General features: G+C 36.5%; 1 protein-coding gene across 20 annotated transcripts in view; it reads left to right on the top strand.

Moving 5' to 3' along the window:
* PLCB4 (phospholipase C beta 4) overlaps positions 1-23,040 on the top strand; it is a 180,775-nt gene that overhangs the window by 112,740 nt on the left and 44,995 nt on the right. For 13 of the 20 annotated variants that reach the window (XR_014943796.1, XR_014943797.1, XR_014943795.1 and 10 more), the window contains 15 exons: positions 1,000-1,100; positions 1,718-1,775; positions 5,966-6,074; positions 7,661-7,871; positions 8,465-8,558; positions 9,169-9,248; positions 9,709-9,793; positions 12,175-12,265; positions 13,196-13,291; positions 13,586-13,686; positions 15,344-15,379; positions 17,950-18,091; positions 18,725-18,809; positions 19,025-19,149; positions 21,117-21,168. Coding sequence is in view for 17 of the 20 variants with exons in the window: in XM_085541078.1 (XP_085397204.1) it covers positions 1,000-1,100; positions 1,718-1,775; positions 5,966-6,074; positions 7,661-7,871; positions 8,465-8,558; positions 9,169-9,248; positions 9,709-9,793; positions 12,175-12,265; positions 13,196-13,291; positions 13,586-13,686; positions 15,344-15,379; positions 17,950-18,091; positions 18,725-18,809; positions 19,025-19,149; positions 21,117-21,168 (1,466 nt within the window). In the remaining 3 variants the exon portion in view is untranslated. The remainder of the gene's footprint in view (positions 1-999; positions 1,101-1,717; positions 1,776-5,965; positions 6,075-7,660; positions 7,872-8,464; positions 8,559-9,168; positions 9,249-9,708; positions 9,794-12,174; positions 12,266-13,195; positions 13,292-13,585; positions 13,687-15,343; positions 15,380-17,949; positions 18,092-18,724; positions 18,810-19,024; positions 19,150-21,116; positions 21,169-23,040) is intronic. The other 7 variants (XM_085541080.1, XM_015857044.3, XM_085541079.1 and 4 more) reach the window with 2 other exon arrangements.

Raw genomic sequence — 23,040 nt, 5'->3', positions numbered from 1 at the left:
ATCATTCAAATTCATGTCTGTGATCAAAGTCATTTGATGTAAAAACATGCCTATTGTTCACAAGTAATTTACTCATCACTTCAGGTTGCTTACTATAACCAAAATGTATTTAATGTGCTGCATGACACAGCAATCTTTGAAGCTCTCAAATAAGGCTTCTCTTATTTTTTGTAATAACTGGTCCACCCCTCCCCCTTGCATTTATATAAAGTACTTGAATGCAGAATATTGTTGTGTGCTGCCCTCTCGGTTTCATTTGCTGGGTTTCTCATGTTCTGTGCTCCCTTTTCTCCCTTCCACGGTCCAGCACTGTCCTGCCAGCACCCCCAGAGAAGTGACAAGTGACTGCAGTTGTGGCTGGTTTCTTTTGGAGACTCCAGCCCGTAGTCCTTGGCTTTGCACCTGCCAAGAGAGGCAGCCTTGCAGACTCAGCAGCTCTCGCTGTGTCTAGCTGGGGAGAGCAGTATAGAAAAATGCGGATTCCCAGTGGACACAGTGCCTGACACTAGGGATGAACTGCTGCAGTGCTCATTTTGTTCAGTCAAGGAAGGGCATGATACTGAATGTGTATGCTGAGCATTCCCTTCTATGGAAATTTCAACACTCTTTTATAAGAGCTGCTTTGCTATTTAGAGCCGCTGTACCAAATCTGAAAGTTTTTCTTGAAATGTCTTGGCTTTAGTGTAAGTATCTTAAAGTTAAAATGCTATTGTGGAATTTCCAGTTTTTTTTAAGCTCCATTAGAAAAATAAGTACTGGGCTCCATTTCTTTATTTATGTAGAATTAATGTGACTGTGAGTTCATAATATAAGAATGTCAAACAGATCTCTGATAAAGATGAATTTAGAACTGCTTGCAGAAAAGATAAACTAAATAAAGTGTATAATGGGTAAGGAGCTAAAACAGTACTTGGTTGCTTTTTCAGATGTAAGATATGCTCTATGAAAAAGAACACATTGTCTTTTGCTGAGTAAATACACCTTTGCCTTTTGTTGCAGAACGATGAAATTGAGCCTGCGGCATTTACTTATGAGAAATTTTATGAGCTTACCCAAAAGATATGTCCCCGAACTGACATAGAGGACCTCTTTAAGAAGATGTAAGTTCAAATTGAATGTAATCTTGCTTTAGACTGATTTTACTGTAATTTTAGTCCATAACTAATCGTAACAGAACACAGTAATTATCTAACCTTTAATCCTGGTAGCATCAGTAGTGTTTTAAGACAAACTTAAGTCTTTTCCCCTTCTTTCTCTCTCAGATTATTAATGTAAAAGTTCACTCTGTATTTGGAGTCACTTTTACATGAGTTAGAGAAAGTGCCTGGAACTTATGTTCCCCCCCCCTCCCAACCCTTCACGCATTGGCTTTACTAACTACTGTAATTTTAACTTGCTCCTTTAGGTGATTAATACAGTATGTGAACTAACTAAATTAAGAAATGTGAAGCTTCAAAAGCTTCTTCCTTCAATTTATTCTCAGCTGGAGGGCTTATGTGTTGTTTTATGAAGAAATACCTGTAAAGTTATAGCAAGTTTGGGAGATAGACTGTGCAGAGCATAGACTGTTTTCTGTGACTGTTTGTTTTGAGATTGTATAGCTACTTCAGGTAGAAAAGTTGAAGGTTTAAAAAGTATTGACAATGTCAGCATGCAAATCATACCTACTGTAGCATCATATATGAAAACTTACATTCTCTAATAAATTTCTTTTCAGCAATGGAGACAAAACTGATTATTTAACGGTAGACCAATTAGTGAGCTTTCTAAATGAAGTAAGCTTTTTCATACATTAACTACCATACAAGTCTGTCTGCAGTGGCTTGCTTCTTCCAGTCTTTTCATTGCATGTATTGTGCCATTATTTGCTATGCTTTTGTTCTGCTGATCTTTCCATTGTGGTAACATCCAGGTGCAAAAATCAGCTTCAACCTTACATGTTCTTGTGCTTTCTACATGTTGGCTTTGCAGGTTGCATCTGCTGATTACTTGCTCTTGTGTTATGTTGTATTATGTATGTTGTATACATTTTATACTGTTACTTTCAATGCATTTTTATTATAAACACATTCCTATATTTTTATACAAGCGATTATTTATATCTTAAGGCCTCAGATAAATATGTTTGCTAATCTCTCTGAATAATAGAAAAAATAGAGTAGGCTTTTACAAACTTTGGTTAGAGTCACTACAGTAGTACATCTATCTCTTACAAATCTAAGAGCTGAGAGGGTATTTTAAGGGTTTGTATATTATTTTTTAAATAGCAAATGTGCAGCATAAAAGAAAAATATTTTTACTGCTGTATTTCCAGAATACAGTTGTTGGCAAGAGTATTATTTCTTAAAAATGTTGTGTATGCAAAGTAGTTCAATAAGCAGTGTAAGGGTTGGTGGTTTTTTTGCTGTTGTTGTTTCTTTTTTGCTTTCCTTTTCCTATTCCTAAAGCACAGTAAGTTATTTAAGACTATCTCATTCAGGATTGCAAAGCCAAATCCACTGCTGTAGATTTGACAAGAAATATACATAGAAAATAAATGCGTAGAGTGTCTAGATACCGATAGATCCTTGTCATCTGGAACATCAATAGTTGCTTTACTTCTCTGAATGATGTTCTTGGAACCTTAAAAAACATATATCTCTCAATCTAAAATTATTTTACTGTTTATTTACCAATCTATGTGCGTGTGCGTGTGTGTATATATATATATCAGAAATGTATTTCTGTGTGAAAACTCAAGCAATAATTTCTCCATATATCAGTACAGTTTTCTTATTCATCTCGGAACACCTGCCTGATTCTTCATCCAACCAAATTACATTACTCAGAAAAAGCAAAACCAGCAGTGAGATTAGCATTTCATAACTAATGGTAATGTTGCCCTTTAGTTGCTGACTAGAGTTCAGAAAAAAAACAGTCATATGGTTTTATAGAGGGACTTGCACTCCAAATATCTGAAACCAATGTCTTTGGCTCTATGGTGTAGGTTTTCTAGTCTCTGAATGTATTTGGAGCTTATGATTTAGGTAATGAATTAATAGACAGTAAAAAACCAGGATCTCACACCCAAAGTGATCCTTTCTGTCCCCTTTGCAACAGGCTGGGATTGCAGTTAGTAGTGATGTTTGTAGATGGAAAATGCAAAAAGTTTATTGTGATATTATAGGGGAAGGATTTGTTTGCAGAGTAACTATTCGTGAGAATCTTTAGCCTAAATTAATTTAGTTTGTTACCTTCTGCATAGACCACAGAAGCTGTAAGAGTTAGGGCTCTTTAAGGGAGCACAAGAGTATGTTACTGGCTGTAAGTGAAGTGTGAACATCTTTCCTGGAGTTTTTCCAGATGAACTGCTTTCTCTGTTTTACTTCTAAATGCTGCTGGCTGACAGCTGATATAATTGTATATCAGCGTTAAAATTCCTGGGAAGGTTTTAGAAATCTAATTATTGTCAGGCACTGACACTTTGCATAGGTATTTTTTAAAGTTTGAAAACATAGTAGACTAACAACGAAGATCGTTACTGTTGAGATTTGCTCCTGCCATTCATTTGAAGCAATAAATTATAGGCCAGTTAACTGTCAAAATGGAAATTCGGCAGTCTGAGCAGGATTCATCTTTTCTCTTGTGAAGGAGGAATAAAGAGATCATTTTCTTTCCCTTTCTTTCTCACGGCCCCTCCTCTTTCCCACTTTTTCCCTCTCTTCCCACCTTCCTTCTTCTCACTCACTCTTCTTCTTTTCTGTTCACTTGGTTGCTGTGTCTCTTTCTTTTCTTCCATTTCCACAAAAGGATGTCATTCTTAGTCCACTGCGCAGAAGAAATTCCACAAGTATGTAAAATTGATTCTGGCACATAAGCTGCTTTGCATCTCTGTTTCTATCCTCTCAAACAGGAGACTGGAGGCCAGGATGGAGAGGATAATAATTTTTCTCTCATTCCAGAACTATAAAAGAATTCTTTCTCTGCGTATTTTTAGATTGTTCACTTTCATATGGCTAAGAATATTTAGTGTAAAAGGTGTCCTGTTCCATATTGTAACCAGAACAAGCAAAAGCAGCTTTGCCGGATGTACATAACCAGTTCAGGCATGTGTTGACTTTTTAAATGGAACATCACACTTTTAGTTTTGATCAGCTTTTCTGTTTCAGCTTTTCAGTGCCAACAAACCCAGTAGTGCAGAAGATTTCCTAGGAGGCACTAGTAAACATTGTCGCTTTTCTTAAAATAACACTTCATCAGTTGTTAAATTTGCCTTCTTTTTTCAACTAAGTAAACATAATCATCCTTTTAATAGGTAGGGAAAAAATACATAATGAGCAGTGATCGTTGCAACAAGAATATTTTGCTCTTAGCTTCTTATGATAATTCTGGGGACTCCTTCTCAAGAGGAGCCTTTTTACCTTATCCCATTTATTTTATTCTGTTTGCTTATGATTAATTATAGAAGGAGAATGGAAAGAGCACTCTTCTTGAATAAGAACCTCCCCTACTATTTCTTAACATTTTTTAAAGTAGAGAATTGTCACTAATGATAAAAGGCTTGTCATTTGTCACAGTAATTTGTGCTGTTGCATGCCAATGTATTGCTGTTGTGTGTTGCTTAGCAAGTTATGTCCTGCATCCAGCTGCTCTCATTTCATATTTCATCTGAGTTTTACTTAGATATCCAGACAGCCAATCTGTAGTGAATGAAAATGCTATAATTTAGATGCTACATACTGTCAGTAGCATTATTTGAAAGATCCCTCCTTATCTGCATGATTAAATTGGCATTGGTTGTAATTTCTTGGAATCAGTAAAGCACATTCATCAATGTCCTGAATGTAAGAAAAGAGGTGAAGTGCTTCTTTCTGATTGGAAATTGCTTTTTTTTTTTTTTTCTGAAAAAAAAAAAAATAATAATAAATCTCAAAAATGTACATATGAGGAATTACAGCAAATGCTGAGAATGCTGTTCCAAGCCTGTCCACTCCAAATTATTTATCTCCACTATGGGGGTGGCTGTTACAGTTCTGAATTTTGCTTATACTGCAGCTTAAAAACTCTGCATCTACTGGGGTAAAAAAAATGTTTCCACAGTCATGTTTATTTCTTTGTTTTATTGCATCTGCTTATATGCCACTACTCCATTCAGTTCTATTTTTAATTTTCTTTTAATGGAGAATCAGGCACACAGTGTGCAGCTCTAATCCAGTATGGAGGAAAAGAAATGGTACATAGCTCGCTATTAAACAAAAATTGCAAAGCTCTGTGGATTAGTAGTGAATTAGAAATCATTCCAAATTACATCAAGTACAGATAAATACTAAATATATTAAGAAATCCTAATATTATAAATTTCTGTGAAATGAAAATACTTTAAAGATCTTTTGAACTGTTTCTATTTCTTCTTTTCTGAGTATTTAATATGACAGCATTTCTGCAGTTCACAAATACTGACCAGTAGTTGCATATCTCTAAATTCGGGGTTACAATTCTTTATACTTCAGCTACAGGTATTGCTGAAGACAGGAATTTCTGTGGAGGTGTTTACTGTGCCATCAGTAAGACCTGTCAGTTTACATAACATACCAAAAAGACCTGGAATAAGAGAGAGAACTTTTGAAGACAAGTGTAGTTATTTATTTTCAGCATTTCACTGAGACATATACCATGTGCAGTCATTGTTTTGGTGAACAAGTAGCAGTAAGACCAGCTATACAGTTAAAAGTATTTCAGAACAAATCCACTGTATAGTTAAACTGCCTAGGTTTCTTATGAAAGCTAAGGTTTGTGTTCTGTGTATAGCTGAAGATACTGGTGGGTAGGGTGAAAGTTGTAGGGCCTGTTTTTTTGTTTTTTGTTTTTTGTTTTTTGTTTTTTTAAATGTCCACTTCTTTCTTTCTCATCTGCAGTAATGAAATGCTCTTGGATGATAGGCATGCACTGTATTGTTTTGCTGAATTCCACTGTTTTCTAACCTTAGCATCAACGAGATCCTCGGCTCAATGAAATTTTATTTCCCTTTTATGACACAAAAAGAGCAATGCAGATAATTGAGACATATGAGCCAGATGAAGACTTGAAGAGTAAAGGTAAATGTGGGAGGAAATTCAACGTTTGCTGTTCTTTTATCCTAGTGTGATCATCGGAACACAGAGATGATTCCATTTTAAAACAAGCTGAGCAAAATAACTTTTTTTTGGTTGGTTGTGCTGCAGGTCACCTAGTTTAAGAAACAGTGTTCATGCACCACTCCGTAGTGGCTCATCTTCAGTTACATTTGGGTAACACAGAAGGAACAAGTTAATGCTGTGTGGTTTAGTAATCAGAGACTCCTCAGGAACACGGGAAAAGGAAACTCTTCCACTTGGTCAATGCATGGCAAAATTGCAAGAATCAGTCTACCGATTGTAGGACACTGAGCTTCTTTATGTTGAGAAGACTATAAGTTGTTTATCTAGAATACCTGCCCAGCTGAGACCTTTTCCCACTAAGGTGTCTGCTAAAATTTGAGAACCGTTTTGTGCTGCAGCTTTCAAGTTCTCAGTGATCAACAAAAAGCATTCTTAAACATCAAGTTCAATTTTCTCCCTTTTTCCTTTCTTCCAAAAATCAGAATCAGCTGAGAGGATTTGAATAAGACATTCCAGGAGAGTTCACCTCTGGCTGACACAAAGCACAGAAAATTTAAGCTCCAGAAGAGGATTTTTTTCAGAATACTAAAAACAGCATAAAAAAGCAGGTTTACTGGTATTCTCTGTATAAGAGAAAAGCTGTCTCAAACATAGGACTGCTGTGAAACGTGCCTTAGCAATTGCTGAGTGCTCATATGTGACTTTATGGAATGCACTCTTCAAATTAGAGCCAGATAATTCTTTGCAATGACTCTTTATGAGTAATTCCTTCTTCCCTACCTCAGATCATTTCTGATTTCTCTGTGTCTTGGCTGCTCTGAAAACCGTTATTGTAATACTGATTATTATTAAGTTTATCATTGCGATTTATCCCTTCATTTTTTTTTTAATACTTTATAAAGCATATAACAGCAGAGAACTAATGGAAAGATGTTATAAATTTTGTTCTCTGAATCACTCTACGTCCTGTGTTCATTGTAGAAAATTGTTTGCTTTTCACTGTAAAAGAATAAATCTGTATTTTGAACAGTAAATGTGAAAATGTCATGGAGTTAACTAACATTTTGCAAATGAATACATGCAGTTGTTGTCAGGGTACATCTCCGCTTGTTTTGCTGAAAGCTGATCCACGGCAATGTAGCACTTTCAGTGCAAGACTAAATATTAGAGGGGAAATGTAGAATATGTAAATGTAAGCTCACCATTTCTGGCTCAGGAAGTCCCAGAGTCAAAAATTGCTAGGAGTATGCTGAGGAGAAGTCAGTGCTTATTTGCCTTATTCACGTCCTGTTGATGACTTAGGTCTACCATGGTGAATGCTAGATGTACAGTTTTCTTACATGTTTATTTTCTGGAGATGTGGTAGCAGATTTTGCACTAGGGAGAATGTTGCTGGTCAGCTTGGAGCACTGGAAAGGGAGAGCTGTTTGCTTGCAGAAACCTGTGTAGACATACCTTTTGTGCTAGGGTTCGGAAAAGTAGTTAGCATCCATCTCACTATAAATTTCTAGCAGTAATTCACTATGATTTCTTCTTTTTTCTAGGTCTCATATCAAGTGATGGATTTTGCAGATACTTGATGTCAGATGAAAATGCCCCAGTTTTCCTAGATCGTTTGGAATTATATCAAGAAATGGACCATCCTTTGGCTCACTATTTTATCAGTTCCTCTCATAACACGTATTTAACAGGCAGGCAGTTTGGTGGCAAGTCTTCGGTGGAGATGTACAGACAAGTGCTTCTGGCTGGATGCAGGTTGGAAGCAGTAGATAAGTCTTTGATATTTGTGAATAGTACTTTGAACATACACCATGTATTTTGGTGATGATACATTGTAGAAGTAAATGTGAAAATATATTAGTGTGGTAAATGAGACTACGTTAAGACTTCATCACAAAAAACATTAGAAGACAGTGGAACACAGATTTCAGGAGACAGGTTGTGAGAAAGATAAGTTTCATATCAAAATGAAAAATGAACTTTTGAGGCCTTCTTACTTTGTAATTAAGAACTTCACGAAATAAATAAAAATCAGATTATGATTTCCTGCTTGATTTCTTGACATACTGCTATGTGTCATAGTTAACTGAGTAAGAGAAAAGATTAGGCAAGTACTACAGTGCTAAGAAATAATTATCCTTCAAATGTTACCCCACGCATACTATATTTAAGGTAGTATACCCAATGTTATGATAGCAGTCAGAAATTACACATGTGCAGCTTAAAAGGGATTGTGTAGTGCCTCAAACTGCATAGTAATTTACTCAACATCACTGCTCAGAATGTTTCTTGAGTAGCTCACCTGTATTGAAACACTAAGAAAGGTGTTATTTTGCTTGGGCTTTTAGATGTGTTGAGCTGGACTGTTGGGATGGAAAAGGTGAAGACCAAGAACCAATAATAACACATGGAAAAGCAATGTGCACAGATATTCTTTTCAAGGTAAATACCTGATCTCTCCACCTGGCAATAAGCCCCAGTACGACTCCTGGACAGGAATCCATGCAGGCTACCCTTCCCTTCTGAATATCTGCAACTTCTCACTTATGACAGACTGACAAATTATATATGCGTTGTTTCTTGTCCCCAGATCCTAAGGCTCATTTCTGACTTGCTTTATATGTCCCTGAGTTACTCCTGCTTACTTTTTTTGGCCCATATTATTACGTCTTGTGGCTCCTTGCTCAGCAGAGAAAATATCTTCTCTATAGTCTGAGAAGTTCTTTGGCTGTAAAAACAGCCTGAAGATGCAGAGCTTATTCTGGGAGGCAAAGTTTATCCTGTCAGGACAAGGTGTCAGGAGATCGAAGGTTGCATTGATGGGTTGCAGGTGAAACTGCAAGCACTTCTGGGTGCTGAGTGCAGAGGGATGAGGGGGGAAGGCAGAGGGAAGAAAAGAAGGAACATACAGTTTTTTCTTGTTCTGATTTTAGTAGACACACTTGAAACTCAGCTTTCTGTTTCTCATGATGGGGAGGAAGACAAAAAAATCTTTCATTATGATTGTAATTTGATTTATTCTAATTTTGAATCCTATTATTGCATTTTGAAGGATGTAATTCAAGCCATTAAGGAAACAGCTTTTGTTACATCAGAGTATCCCGTCATTCTTTCATTTGAAAATCATTGCAGGTATATAATGCCTTTATTTATTTATTTATTTAATAGTACAATGGATGAGAAAGATGATTCTCAAAAATATTAAAATTTGAGTGAACTTGAAAACTGTGTTGAGCTATGCAGATATATTGGCTGTCAGCTGGAATAGGCTGTTCTATAATGTAGTCAATCTTTAGCTAGCTTAGTAATGGCAATGTTATTATCTGTGCTCAAGCTGTGAAATATATTTGTATGTTCCATTAGCAGTGTGGAATTCAGTTAATCTACTTTCTTGGTCTTATTATATTCATCTCTGTCAGATATTAGACTTTTATCGACACTTTGATTATAGTAAAGTAATATGTCTCAATTGAGAAAAATTGGGCTGTATATAATTTAGGATGACTGTTCATTTGTGCTTTTCTGTTTTGCTGTGTAATAGTGATCTAGTTGCTTTAATATGTAAAAAAGGAACCATTGTAATGTTTTCCAGCAAATATCAGCAGTACAAGATGTCAAAATACTGTGAAGATCTTTTTGGAGATCTCCTGTTGAAGCAGCCTCTAGAAACACATCCAGTAAGTTACCTTCTGACAATGTTTCTACTTCTTACATTAGCAGTATCTCAAAGACATGAAAAAAAAAATGTATCATACTACCTATAGTGGAATTGCTGATGACTGCCAGTCCTGTGCTTTCAAAAATGACTGGTGTATTTGAGTGTATACTCTGTTTAGTACATACATACTTATCTGATTTATTCAGTCTCTCTGTACAGGACACTGGCAAGCAACCTGGGGAAATCCATCCCCTTGGTGTGTGATGTAATGTCAGCTCCTATATAAAATACACTATTTATATTGCGTTTCCAGGTCATACATAACTCTGAAATTTGTTAGTCGTTGTTGAGAAACAATTAATTCTAAATTGCATATTCTCAGTTGAGGAAAGCTTTTCTTTTAGCTGCACTTTGTGCGCTTCATGCTCTAAATCAGGCCTGACAGTCTAGTGGGGTAGCCCCCACTAGTGCATTAAGAATTAAATTAAGCAGAGAGTTCCCTGCAGTCTCATTTGGACTATTGAGTGCACTGTAATCTACATGCACTTCACTCCCCTCTGTGGCAGGAGATAATAACAGTCACTCCTCCACAAACACTGTGTTTGAGACTTTAATAACTTGTTATCCACTCCTCCAGTTCTTTCCTATTCTCCTGAGCAGCATGCTTGCTACTTGCCAGAAGTCACCCAAAACCTGCAAGTGCTCTTCAGTGGTGTGGGAGACCATGGCAAAGAAGGTTCTGCCTGATCTGTTAGCCAGCTCCTGTCCACGTGAAGCTTTTCCAGGGTCCTTCTTGTATTGTCTTCTAAATGTTTTTTTGTTGTTTTTTTTTCTTCGGTTTCCTTGCACATTGCAGGAACAGCAGCTTACCAGGCTTGATGAATATCAGCTTATTGCTATGACAGGTGTCTCCCAGAGAACTAAACTTGTCCTGTTGCCTGCTGATGTACATGGCACCTTGGCACGTTCCTCACACATCACAGCTTCCAGCAGTTTTCAGGCAAACCTAAAACAGTGAAGGCTGGAGGCTACCATGCTGTCGCCATAGAGCTCTTTAGTCTCTGCTGCTTGTGCTCCTTAGCACTACTGAGCCTTCTGCGTTTTGTGTTTATTTCTTCTTGTGGGTGAACTGAGACCTCAACTACTCACAAAGCAAATGTTGCAGAGTTGGCTGCTTGAGTTGTTTATGAGTGCTTGTTTTCTGGTACTTATACAGACTGAGGTGGACAGAATCAAGAGGGACATGGCACTGGATGCAGCAAATTTGTTTTTAAGTAAAAGCAAATATCGTCCAAATAGGCATCCACGTATACCTTGTGATTGGGGATGGGGATAAATGAGCTCTGTGGTACTGACATCTAGTGGAATTACAACCCAAGCACTCTCAGAAACAGTTTTGATTTGTCTTCAACATGCCAGAACTCCCTCAACTGAGGTAACCTGGTACTTATAGGTATTATTACCCTCTTACAAAGGAGGGGAGGTTTACACCCATTTTTTTTCAGATTGGGATGTTTTACTTCATTGTTATTTGTCACCTCTGCCTCTTTTATTGAATTTCAAGTTGTGGTGCTTTGTTTTTTTGTTCTTTGTAACTCAGGGTTGGATTTAACGGTCAGAATATTTTTTCTAAGAATTTTTACTAGTCTAGTCTTGGCAATACTTTCTGACTCTTATTATTTATAGCTTACTGGGATCACAGGATCATAGGGGTTGGAAGGGACCTCCAGAGATCATCGAGTCCAACCACTTGCCAAAGCAGGTTCCCTACACCAGGTCGCACAGGTAGGCGCCCAGGCAGGTCTTGAATATCTCCATAGAAGGAGACTCCACAACTCCCCTGGGCAGCCTGTTCCAGTGCTGTTTAGCTTTTCAAATACTGAAGATGTGACCCTGTAGTCCTACTGGCAAAAATAGTGCTTGCTGCTTGGGTAAGAACTGACCAGATTTTTCATTCACTGGTGCCAGCCCTTTTTTACTCTGTATGTATGTATGAACAGCCTCACTTGCATTATTACAGCTTGAAGGGACAATAAAAGGTGAGTTATTTGGAGGTGAAATTACAAAGGACTAAACTATGACTTGAATTACAAATGACCCACAAGGACAGAGTAAAACTAGGAAGTGCTCTGATTAAGTGTTGCAAGTCACACCCAGGCCTACTGCTAGGCAGGAAAGGGTAGGAGAGTAGGGTTGATGAAGATGAGCATAACTTTCCCTTGGGATAGGGAAGTAACAGAGGAAGCAATGTAACTGCAGACTGACCCCTGTGGTTGTGCATGAGGTGGCACTGCTTTTTCACTGCCCCCTTAAAATGGTTGTCTAAAGTCAAAATCCAAATTGGGTTACAAAAAGGTAAAATAGTTGTTACTAAAGTCTTTTCTGTAAATTATTTTACAGCTTGATCCAGGTAAAGCTTTGCCTTCTCCTAATGACCTCAAAAGAAAGATTCTCATAAAGAATAAAAGGTTGAAACCTGAAGTAGAAAAAAGTAAGTAATCTTGTCAAATATGAAATTAAACAGAAATCCAGATTGATTTGAATTGACTTTGTTACTAAGGTTGTCAAATCACTTGTACACTGCTGTTAAAAATATTAATTATATGTAAAGGACATTCTGTTTGCCCTTGTGTTTCCCTTGTGTTGCTGGATTCTAGGCCTTAGTATCTGCGTGTAGCATGGGCATAGACAGACATAGAAATGTAACTCTGGACTTTATCAGATTGCTGTTCAAGCTGAAATCTAACAGAGATAGAATATCTTGTAAATTCTGTCTGCACCAATACGTTTACATTGCTGTGCTTTTCCAGGATAAGCAAAAACTGAAATGGAATTAGAAAATGAACTTGTAGTTATTATTACCAGTACTGATGTTTATCTTCTTTCATTAATAATAATGTTGCTATCTTAGTTTCTAGTATGACTGAAGTGACAAACCCTGGTCCCTTCTCCAGTGAAAGATAAGCACAGAGACCTTCCACTAACTTCAGTGATATGATTGTATCATTCTGTCTAGCTCAAATGCACATTCTCTCTAATTGAAACACAGCTGAAAATTCAAGTGTCTTGCCTCTATATTTGCATAGATCAACCACCAAAGAGGCAGCTCTCTGCTTATTCTTTAAAGTGATACACTTGCTTCAAAGGCTGTTGAAATCTGTGGAAATATTTTCTGTATCTTCAGTGAGCTTTGGATGCAGCTCTTATTGACCACTTTCCAAAGCTAACAATCTAATGATCCTCACATCCCATAACATTTTACTGCTAACTGAAAACTTGATCTTAAAAATCTCATTACACAAAGGTACCTCTCAGGATCAGGTAATCATTTATTACTGTATGTTTATATTATTGATGTATTTCATTTTCCTACAAACTGTTGATAGCATGACTAATTAATTTTTAATTTTCTTATGAACAGAACAGCTCGACGCTCTGAAAAAGATGATGGAGGCTGGTGAAACTGCTGCTCCTGTGAATATCTTAGAGGATGATAATGAAGAAGAAATAGAAAGTGGTGAGGATTTCCTAGAAAAGGACTCTCGAACATTGCCTATTGTAAAACATTACCCACACAGTCATGGTTGTGGCAGTGGCAATAACTGTGAGCTCAATGCATAACAATTTATAAAGACTTCTGGCCTCACCATCTCATCTCAGATAGGTACCACAGCTGTGGCAGGCTGTGGTAAAACATGACTTCAGTTTGTACTTCATGGTGATTTTTAAGTTCCACTTACTGTTCAGAAGTCATACTGTAGCAGCAACCAAATCAGTTTTTTTCACTGATTCTTCTTTCTTCTTTGTGCAGCTGACCAGGAAGAAGAAGCTCATCCAGAATATAAATTTGGGAGTGATCTTACTGTGGATGATTACAGTCAAAAAGAAGCTGTTGCTATCAGCGTCAAAAAGGTAGGATTACTTCTTACTCATACTGCTTTGAAAGCTTTCCCTGGATGTAAAGCACATTCTGTTTTGTGGAAACGTCACAGTGCCTGTTGTCAGAAGAGTCCAACGCAAGATCTTCTCCAGATTCATAATGTTTAGCTTTGTGTGAATAAAAAAATTTGTAAATCAAAATACTGCATGTTTATGTAGAATACTCACTGAGGAAACAGAATCAGTATGTAGGAAAACTGTATACAGGAAGTGAAGGATTGGACCAAAAATACTCATTAAGGGCAACAAGCAGTTTCTTCCTTCTGCCTCTGGTATTTTACTTTGTATCTTGGTTTCGGAAACCTAATATGAAGTGAATACCAGCTTCCTTACTTGGTAATGCTTTCTTGCAAGACTGCATCCTGGTTCTCTATTTTCAGGGTTTCTCTGCGTTATTCTTCATTAACTCTTAGGATAGCTTCTCCCTTCCATCTGCAGCAATAAGGGCAAAATAGGAAGATCACTGTCCAATGGAGTGGTATGGCAGTGTGTCTATACCAGCAAGACAGATGGCTTACAGGGTAAAAGTATCTTTTATTCTAACGATATTTAGTTTAGTGCAGTTTAGTAACAGAATATTACTGAACAGTAATCAGATACAGAACACTGGAATTCAAAACTGCTGTGGCACTGAAGGTAGTAATGCTTCTTGTTACAGAAAAACAAAGCAAATATTAAGTATTAATGTACCTTATTGGATCATATTCCTCTGCCACACAAGTATTTAAGCCTTTTTTTTTCTTTTTTTCTTTTTTTTTTTTTTTTTTTCTGCCTGCCTGTCTTATCTTTGGATCTTATTCCAGATAGAAGTAGAGGTATGGAAAATCTTTCATAGTACTGATATCCCTTAGCAGTGCCTCCCTCTTTAGCTGTATCGTTGAGACATCAGATCTGCTTTCTGAGTTTTTCTTCAAATGTGCATCTTTGTTTCTTCGGGATTTTTATGGCTCTTCCCACTGAACAGTGCTTTAACATACCTGAGCAATTTTTAAAATTCTAAATTATTCACTTAGTATATACCCTGTGGTAACTTCTTCTCTTCTTTGCTTAATAGTGGCATGTTCCTTACTCCTTAGGAATGTACACTCAGTGCCAAGACTACATTATCTGTCTAAAATTTTCAGTAGTGATAATTCATGATTGAAGATGGACAACAGAGGGGCTCACTTGTCCCATTGTAGATAACATCTTGAGATAGGCCTTTTCCATCTGTGGACATTTAAAGCACAGTTTATGGCAGTCTTCAGTTTTCGACTCTGAGTAGCCTGCATATCCAAATGATCTCTTTGCGTTCACTGAGTGTCTCATTCTTTCTGTCTTTGAAACTTCCTGCCACAAGATCTACTGATAAGAACTAGTTTGGGCTTAACTGTATGGCATCCTCTCTCTCATTTCCACTGCTAGAAAGCTGCTGAATTTTATGGAATGTTCACCCAGATTTGAAATAAACTTTTAATTTTTGCAAGTATATGGGACAGATTATTCACTTTGCTGTGTGACTCAGGGTTTACATTTTGCCAAATTAATTAACTTTTGGAGGTATTTTTTTTTAAATTATTTTTTTACTTTATTGTGAGTATTTCTTATTGCATTTTCTTTGGGTAATGAATATATATTTTTTTCCCCTTAGGCTGTTGAAGATTCTGAGCAAGAAAACAATAAAAAGGTGACACATAGGATGTTATGTAGTTTGTTTTATTTCTTAATACGTAAAAACCACTTTATTACTTGCCATGCATCCTTACTGGTTTAGCAATTTCATGCACAGTTTAACTACCCCTACAGAATATTTCTGAAAGTGACTCTGCTTCCTTTCCTTCTCTTTCGCTGTATTATGACTATCAGAAAAAGTGGGTACAGACAAAAGTGCATGACTTGTGCCTGCCTGGAATTATCTGATCTTGGCGCTGGGAAACAGCAGTTCTTTGAAAGTTGTTGAGATGCATCATCCCCACTTTTTTTTTTCTTTCTTCTTTATTTTTTTAACCACTTCCCTTACCCTGACTACATGTCGTTTTTCACTTGCTTTTTCCTCCTTCTGCTTTCCTTTGGAGCTTCTGCATTGATCTTCTCCCAAGAATCCCTTCTGTAAGACTCTTCCCACCTCCTTCCACTCTTCTCTGTCCTCTTCTCTCATTAATATTGCTCCTGTTCCTAACCACATTTCACTCTGTTTTGTTTTCTAAGAAGTTTCTGATTCTTTTCTTGATGGATGGAGATGTAAAACTAATCCAGAGAGATTGACTTTTCCCTATTGTTTTCTTTCAAAATCCCCTAAAAATATTGTGTGCTTTCTTTTGTCTCTACAGGTTTTAAGAAAGATCCCAGCCTACCCCTCCCTAATTCATAGTTTTTAAGTTCAGAATTTTTAATTCATTTACTCTAAAAAATTGTGAGTCTATAGGTACTAAGATACAATTAGTGTCTAGTAGATTGTCATGCAGCTAGTGTGCCATTAATTTAATCATATGACTGTAGACTGTAGGATACTACTGTCTGACAGTAAGGCTTACATGATCTCCTTTGACTTCTTTGCCACCAACATTCACTACTTAGATTTTTTTTTGGATCAAGATAGTAGAATATGGTTAGCAGTAATTAGCAGGATCAAATTGAAGGAGCCTGTTTTATTACAAGATGAGTGTTAATTCCTTCTAAATTGACCTTCCAAAAATGACAACATTGAAAACAACTAGTTCCTTTGGAGATATTTGGCCTTAGTTTGATATAAACTTTACTACCAAATATTGACCTCATTTAAAAAAAGTCTGTATTCTACTAATAAAGACTTGTATAATTAGGCATATTTAGGGAACATGTCTGTGAATCCTCAATATTTGCAGTAATGCAATTGAATAGAGTCCTTTTGAGCAGCCTTGAGATTTGTATCAGTTTGATTTCATGGGCCATTGTAAGTTTAATTCAGCCTAAAATGTGAATAAAAGCACATGTGTCTGTACTTGTTCTTATAGTCTGGCTATACCATGCAGTCATGATTCTGATCATCATATCAGGGCATAATTTTTTTCAGATAATTCATTTTTTGAATCATGTCAGCGCTATATAAAAGGTTCAGTTCCATGTCCATAACACTGGAAAGTAGATTCACTTTTCCTGTAGTCTCCTGTTTCCTGGCTACATGAGCTGTGGTAACGTAGATACAAAGAACTGCATCTTTGTTCACACTTTATTACTCTTGCATCTGCTGACACTTACTGTCTCAAGAAAGCACTTTCTTTTGCTTCCTCTTAGTCACCATTTGATGATACAGTAATGAAGGAGGATTTCGTGGCAAACACAGATTTCATTCTGAACATAAAATACTTCTTACTTTCTTGTTTAAGTTCACTGTCAGCCTGCAGAATGCTACATTTCTTGCTAATTGATTCACCGGTAGGAGAGCAAGCAAATAAGATTGTAGGGAAAATGCTATGAATGTAAGCCTTGCAGAAATTGCTTAGATTGACAGAGATTTATGGTTTTTTTTCCCCTTCTTCTCAGTGAAAAGAATATTTTAAACTGATTTAGGGAAAGGAAAAGGTTGAAGTTGTTTTGACAGATAGGCAGATAGATCTGCAGAAGTTGGTAGGTAGATGCACATGCAGAAGTCCATCACTTTGTGGTTTTCTGTCACGTGAGATACTTGCAGAAAAGTTTTGTAGTTCTATTAAAATGTGGAGTGTCTTTATGTGATGGATTCAAATATTTGTCATTATAAGTGGCCAGTGAAACAAGCTTGATACTGTGTCTTGTTGGTCTTGTAATGTTTGTCTGTCCCATGAAGGCTGTAATTTCTATATTCTGATCTACTTCTATCAGTAAAAATAAGCAATTTTATCAATTTTTGTTATGATGTTTAGAAAGTTCTGCTCAGCACAGAGTGTGCACCACCACTAGCAGAAGATGTATACAAAATCGAGACTCTCAGGGATTTATTTTACAAATATCATTATCTCCTAGCATTTTTCAGTCCACTGTAATATCCACAACATTACCCTACTAACATCACATAGTATTTACTCACTGCTCAGGATCTTTCTGTCATCAGTCCTATAACAGTGAGAATGATTGGTGCAAATAATTCTTAACTTCTGTCTTGAAACTTCATTTTATATTATTTAAATATGCATTTAAAAAAGAAAACATTCTGCAGATTATGTGCTATTTTTTATCAGGTTTGAAAATCAGAACAGAATTAGCATGAAATAGTGATTATTATTATTAATATGTTTTCAGGGTTTAGTAACTGTTGAAGATGAACAAGCATGGATGGCATCTTATAAATATGTAGGTGCCACAACCAATATACATCCATATTTATCAACAATGGTCAACTATGCTCAGCCTGTAAAATTTCAAGGTTTCGACGTAGCAGAAGGTAACATAAAAGGTTGAATGTAATAGAAGTATTTGGGTATTTATTTTAGATAGATTTTTCAGTATCTATAATTCCTGAGTTCAGAAACGGTGTAAGGTTTTTATACTTTGTTGGCTGTCATCTGTGCGTTTCTCATTTTGTTCCCTGAATATGAAGTTAGCATGCTATTCCGCTGGTCATCCACTTGGAGTCACTAACTTACTGGGAGAATATGAAGCTGTTGAGGTTGATTGTATTTTAGAGGCTCTTCCAACTAAGCTGTTTGTTTTTAGTTCATTCTGTAAAGTAAGGCGAGCATGATTATCACAGTGGTCAGTAATTAGAGGATGCTTTCATGTTGCACAGTAGACCATTTAGCATGTTATTTTGTTTTATCTGAAGTCACACAGGCTCTGAATAACAACTGTCTCCTAAAAAAAGTTAAAGTTTTGTTGATTTCCAAGAAACAGAAAGAAAACAACAAGTCAGAACTGTTCTTAATTTCTCTTTGGAGTAGTTTCATTCTGTATGTGACAGATAATGGGGAAACAGACCAGAACTGCCTACATCATGCTAATTAGGTATAGTGCATGCTTTTGAATTTTGATACATTATTACTTAAGTGTTTTAAAATGTCTTGTCTTTTCTTTCTAGAACGTAATATTCATCATAACATGTCCTCTTTCAATGAATCAGTTGGACTAGGGTATTTGAAGACTCATGCCATTGAGTTTGTGAAGTATCCTTTCAGCCTTTCCCAATGTTTCTCTACTAATGCTGTAAATAAACAACAAATGAGTGTTTCTAGATTTACACTGTTCCATGTTCACAGTGGAACAAGAAGTTGGCTCATAGGATGAAGAACAGTAAAATGATGTGAGAAATACTGAAAATGGCAGGATATGAGCACGCATTTCTATGATGTTATTTCATTTTCCTTGATAAATTTTACAGTTACAATAAACGACAAATGAGTCGGATATACCCAAAGGGAGGCCGAGTGGATTCCAGTAATTACATGCCTCAAATTTTCTGGAACGCTGGCTGCCAGATGGTCTCACTGAACTATCAGACCCCAGGTAGGCAGCGACGACCAGTGAACCTCAATCGTAAAGAATGGCTTGAGCAGTAACTCTCAAACAGATGCTATGGATTTGCTTCGGGCATTTTTTGAGGAAACAGACATATGGCTAAATAATGTGGTGGGGAGGAATTATGGAAGCGTAAGTTAAGAAGTAACAAAAAGCCAGGCACTGAAGGAAAATTAAAACCACCTTTCTTGGAAAAATGGTACAATAGCATAACTTTTCAAATTACGATAGTTTTTTAAATAAAAATACAAATTGCAGGGGAATTGATGTATTCACAAGATGCTGTTTTTGCACTGTTTGATGCGTGTCTCCAAAATAAAGATGAGGGAGTGTAAAAATTAAGACAGTAATAAGTAGTGGCTGTGTGTCAAATGGATTTGTAGACCACATAGTGTCAGAGAATGGGGTTTGTGATCCATCTTGGAGAATATGCCAAGGAATGTAAATACTTCTCCACAGCATAAATAGGATATCTATTGTTCCTCTTCAGTGAGGGTGTGAGAATAACTTTGTTTCGTTTGCTTGGTTTCCTCTTTTAATGAATCTTGGAATGTTTTCAGACATATATGGAACAGAGCAGTTTTTCCATTTCCTTCTCTAGCTGCGATGGTACTATTGATTTGTATTTTTTACATTTCTTCCCCCTGAATTGTGACTTCGATAATACAGACATTCCTAATGATCACGAGCTCTGTCCTGCAGAACTTTGCATGCCTGCCATGAATGATTTATAGCTGAGGAGGCAAGAGAAAGCTGTATTGGAAAATACTGTAAACAACTCCTCTGGACATGATTTGAAGGCTAGAGCAGATATACAAGCTTCACTCTTCTCCCACTATGCCTCTGCCCATAGCACATTGTTCTCAGCCCATTTGTATTGCAAAATGAGCGTTAATTGTCTAGTTAGAAATGGACAACTTTCCTCTATTAATCTGATATGATACAACTGTGCTGGCAGGGTGAAGAACAGTTGAAAAATTAGAAGCTAAGGCTGCACAGTAAAGCAACTAATGTCTAACATGAGCATGCGAGATTCTCGTATTTTATGTAACAGAGGATATATAGGAGAAATTCTGTTCACTTTCAGAGTTAGCATTTGTGAGAAAGAGAAGAACTATGTTATCAGTAAACAAAGATAGTGTATTCCAGTGCAATCTGAAACCTGTAAGAAAAGAATATATATTTTTAATAGAGTCTGGGGGGGGATGGATGGAAGGGTTTTTTTTTTAAATATGTTTACCTTTCTGTCTTTATATACAAATGCCATAAAAAAGCATTGAATAAAACACAGATTTTTTAAAAGTTGAAGCTAAGCAATGGTGCCTTGATCTCTGTGGTTTCTTTTGGTGGTATTTTATTCAATTTAACCCTTAGGAAACCAGTAAAGGAATGCAGTATTCATTTCACCTTGTTTAAGACTTCAAGATACAGACATCTGCATCAGATGTAGCTGTCTGTGGTTGCTGTAGAGAAGTACCCAGTTACAGGGTCGGGTTTTTGTTTGTTTTGTTTTTGGATGTTTGCCTTAGAAGTAATTCCACTGTTGACAGTGCTTGTATCACTCTGTTATTTGAAGTGACTCTAGGTCACCGGCAAGACTGGAGGAATTTGTTCCGTAAATATCAAAAGGTAGATGGCTGAAATCCTATCCCAGGATCTTAATCCCAGTCTTAAGTTTTGCTGCCGACTGGGCGTGTTTGAATTCAGGAGAGACTGTTTTCTAAGGACAGCTTAGTTTTCACTTTAGTTGATAAAACTGACACTACTGTGAAGAGATCTAAAATTTTTATATTACTTCTTTATTTTTTAGGTCTGTGTGTACTTTATGTACATTGAATTTAATTTTCATTTAAACTTGTTACTCTGGGCAAACGGTCTTATTTCCTTCTCTAAAAAGGATTGTTCGTGATCTGTGTTATTCAGGAGGAAAGAGTAATTTTCTTCTGTCTTGACAGATTTAGCGATGCAATTGAATCAAGGAAAATTTGAATATAATGGATCATGTGGGTGAGTGATGTGATTTAAACTGTTGTCACTGTGCATCAGAACACTTTACTATGGCTTTAATAAAATTTTGTCATTCTTAATTATGTGTTACAAAAGAAAAATGGAATGCTAGGTGAAGAATAGAAATTAAAAGAATGCAGGAAAAATGATCCCCTGCAGGAGGCATTGTAATAAATATGCTTTTCTTTTATGCCCAGCTTTTAAAGACAAGATATAAGAGGCTTTGTATGTCAATTATGAAGGTGATCATTAATACCATTCAGAGTTACTTAAGTCTATATTCAGCTTCTATTCTCAATCTTTTTTTCGAATATTCAACTCAGAATGGAGATTCACATTGCACAGTTCACAAAATAGCCAAATTTACTCAGATGGGTAATTTTAATACATAGGAAAGGTGTTTTTTCTGTTTGCTGTTTTTTTAAAGTCTGTGTACTTTATGTAGAAAGCAGATTTCACACAAAATAGTGGCATGTTTCATCTCTTAAGTTCTTGCTCATTATTTATGTGTGAAACGTGTTTTTCAAATGTTTTTTAGTGTTGACAGATCTTCCTCAAATGTTGAGATTATTCCTTAATAGGATAGGCTTATCACTGATAGGGAGAGGAGCACGGAAGTTTGAGGAATTATAGGAAGTGGCAGTCCAGAAACACACTGAAGTCTGCAAACTTATCCTGGAGAAGAAAGAACTCTTTTGCTCATGGAAATCTTATTCAGAATGAAATCTGAATGCTTGGAACTTAGTAAAATTCTTTTCCTGCAGAATGGATGACACAGTGCTTTGGTTATCTGTGCCCTTTTCAAATGCAAACTGTTTTGATAGAGACTGCTGGATTTGACAGAGGTGCAGTCTCTGGTCATTTCAGTCAGAATAACAAAAAAAAAAAAAAAAGAAGAAGAAGAAGAAAAGCTTTTTTTATGGAAGAGTTTGATTCCTTTCTTATTTGACACATAAGCCTAGGAGAGTGTTGTGGATGCTCCATCCCTTGAGGTGTTCCAGGCCAGGTTGGATGGGGCCCTGGGCAACCTGGTCTCGTATTAAATGGGGAGGTTGGTGGCCCTGTTGGTGGCAGGGGGTTGGAGATTCATGATCCTTGAGGTCCCTTACAACCCAGGCCATTCTGTGATTCTGTGTGATTCTGTGAGAATGGCACATACTTCTGGTAGTTTCTCTGACAGGTATCATTATGAACTAAATTTCTTGTTTCTTATGTCAGCCATCTAGTATTACAGTAATATAGAGGTAATAGTAATAGAGAGGTAGTAATTTAATATGCATTGTAAATATGGTGCTATTTCATTACAGAGAAAATGCTCAGGGCATTGAAAATGACTGATTTACAGTTTTCATACTAGTGAAATGAGAAAGTCCCTTTAGCATTTTTTATTTCAGCTGGCCAGGAGCTGAGGCTTAGCATGTTTCTGATAGTTCCCTTCTGCCCACAGTCTACTTGAACTTAGTAAAATATTGTGAAACCCCACATATTTTTAATGTGAGATTAGTGAGGAATATCACTTTTGTAACTATAAACCAAATATGGAAAAAATGGGAGAAAATACATTGAAAGTCTTTATGTTTATTTATTTATTTATTTTTCCAGCATTTTAAAATTATTCCTGAATTTTTTGTAGGCCTTTATATGTAATTTACAGATAATTTCTTAGTGAGACTGGAGTGTTAATAATAAAAAAGATCTTCTAGCACTTCTGTGCTAAGAAATCCCTGTTATATGTAGCACAGCAATTCTGTTGATCAGCTGCTGTTTTATTCTGGTGGCCGAATCCTTGGGTTTTGATACATCAGTGCACACATCAGCTTCACTGATGTGTTGATCCAGTGTACAGTCCTCAGGGATGTATTGTAAGTGTTA

Source organism: Coturnix japonica, chromosome 3 (genome assembly GCF_054131305.1).
Source record: "Coturnix japonica strain WE chromosome 3, WE-NBRP24, whole genome shotgun sequence".
NCBI lineage: Eukaryota > Metazoa > Chordata > Aves > Galliformes > Phasianidae > Coturnix > Coturnix japonica.
The sequence above is the reverse complement of the archived record's forward strand: the minus strand, read 5'-3'. Positions and strand labels throughout refer to the sequence as shown.